At 42.9% G+C, this 1,940-nt stretch overlaps 1 protein-coding gene across 1 annotated transcript in view; it reads left to right on the top strand.

The window, feature by feature from the left end:
* The window catches only part of LOC123519079, an 11,540-nt gene extending 9,600 nt beyond the window's left edge, over positions 1–1,940 (top strand). The window contains exons 8-9 of the mRNA XM_045280266.1: positions 213–302; positions 1,329–1,940. Of these exons, the coding sequence (XP_045136201.1) occupies positions 213–302; positions 1,329–1,460 (222 nt within the window). The 3' untranslated portion in view covers positions 1,461–1,940. The remainder of the gene's footprint in view (positions 1–212; positions 303–1,328) is intronic.

Below are 1,940 nucleotides of genomic sequence, written 5' to 3'. Positions count from 1 at the left end.
CACACACACACACACACACACACACACACACACACACACACACACACACACACACACACACACACACACACACACACACACACACACACACACACACACACACACCTTTACAAATAAATATCAAAACGCTCAGAAGTTCCACATTGTTTATTACATGAAGGAAGGTTCAATGCGTCTAAAGAAGTCCTCCCATGCCTTTCTTTTCCCTTCAGGTGTACTGCGTGGCGTGGGTAGGGAAGGACACGGTGGTGGTGGGTGGCACAGACCCTAACCTGCTAAGACTGACCACCCTTGACAACACGGTAAGCGAAAGTTAACATTGAGTAGGTGAGTGATTAAGTGACTGAGTGAGTGATTGGTACAAGACGTCACAACAACGGTATCATATGATGCCCTGCAAAACAAGGAAGGAATGAGAGAGAGAAGGGGGAAGACAGACAGACAAGATGAAGAAAGGAAGCTTGATATTATAACTAAAGATGAGATGATTGAGAAAAGAGACGGAAGGAGGGAGGAAGAGGGAGAGAAAAAAAAGTGAAAGAGATTGATTGAAAGAATACTTGAAAGAAAGGTTGAGAATGAATAAGCACAGATGACACAAAATGGAGACTAAAAGAAGAGCGAGAGAAGAAAAAGATAGAAGTGAAAAATAGATACAGAACATGTTGAAAGACAATGAAGAATATAGATACGTGAATAAAATAACTAGAGAAATAAAAGATAACAAAAAAATGAGATAAGTTAGTAAGGAAGGAATGGAGTTGAGAAATTACCCTTAGAAAATAGAAGGAAAGCAGAGTAGATAGAAGGCAGAGATGCGTGATAGGCCATTGAGGAAGGGAATAAAAGAAGGAAGAGGTTATGAAAGTGAGGCAGATTGTGTGGGTGGTCGGGCGTGGGGCGGGGGATAGTTAATTCAAAGAGGAGAAAGTAAAGAAAAAAATACAGTAATTGAAGACGATTCTTGAGTAACTATCTAGAGGACAAAGGTAGTGTATGAGAGAGAGAGAGAGAGAGAGAGAGAGAGAGAGAGAGAGAGAGAGAGAGAGAGAGAGAGAGAGAGAGAGAGAGAGAGAGAGAGAGAGAGAGAGAGAGAGAGAGAGAGAGCAGGGAAGAGAGGGGAGATGCACCTTAATGCCAGAAATATGTAAGAAACAACATAATTACAGAGAGAGAGAGAGAGAGAGAGAGAGAGAGAGAGAGAGAGAGAGAGAGAGAGTATTCAATACACACACACACACACACACACACACACACACACACACACACACACACACACACACACACACACACACACACACACACTCACCCCTCTTCTCCCCTAACAGACAGTGGGCGTGATGCGGGGTCTCCGTCAGCCGCTGTGGTGTGTGGACGCCCACGTGGCCCGCCCTCACCAGGGGACGCGGCTCGCCCTCGCCTCAGGTTCCACCCTCTACCTCCTCGATGTTCTCAAATAGCCTCGCCTTTTCACCCCTTGACCCTCGACCTTTTGACACCACGAGCCTGTTTTTGTTGACCCAATGACGCTGTAACGTGAGGTATGCTGGCCTGTTGGGCTCTTTTTCTTTTGTTCTTATTTTGTGTCTTATTTATCTAGTTATTTTTTGGTATAGTGATAGAGTAAATTATATCATAGTCTTTTTCCTTTTCTTCCTTGTTGCGATTTTTTTTTCTAATTTTTGTGCCTTTACGTGGAGTTAAAGTAGATTATATCAGTCGCATTACATTTAAGTGATGATCATTAGTGTTCCTTCTCTCAAACTTCAACTCTTGCTTTCATTTCCTCGTCTCTCACCTCCTCATGTGTCAGGTGTTCTTACTCAGTGTCTTCTTTTATGTTTTTCATTATTATTCTCTTAACTTTCTGATTTCTCTTCCTTATTTTCTTTGTGTGTGTGTGTGTGTGTGTGTGTGTGTGTGTGTGTGTGTGTGTGTGT

The sequence above is a fragment of the Portunus trituberculatus genome, chromosome 44, assembly GCF_017591435.1.
Source record: "Portunus trituberculatus isolate SZX2019 chromosome 44, ASM1759143v1, whole genome shotgun sequence".
Lineage (NCBI taxonomy): Eukaryota > Metazoa > Arthropoda > Malacostraca > Decapoda > Portunidae > Portunus > Portunus trituberculatus.
The sequence above is the reverse complement of the archived record's forward strand: the minus strand, read 5'-3'. Positions and strand labels throughout refer to the sequence as shown.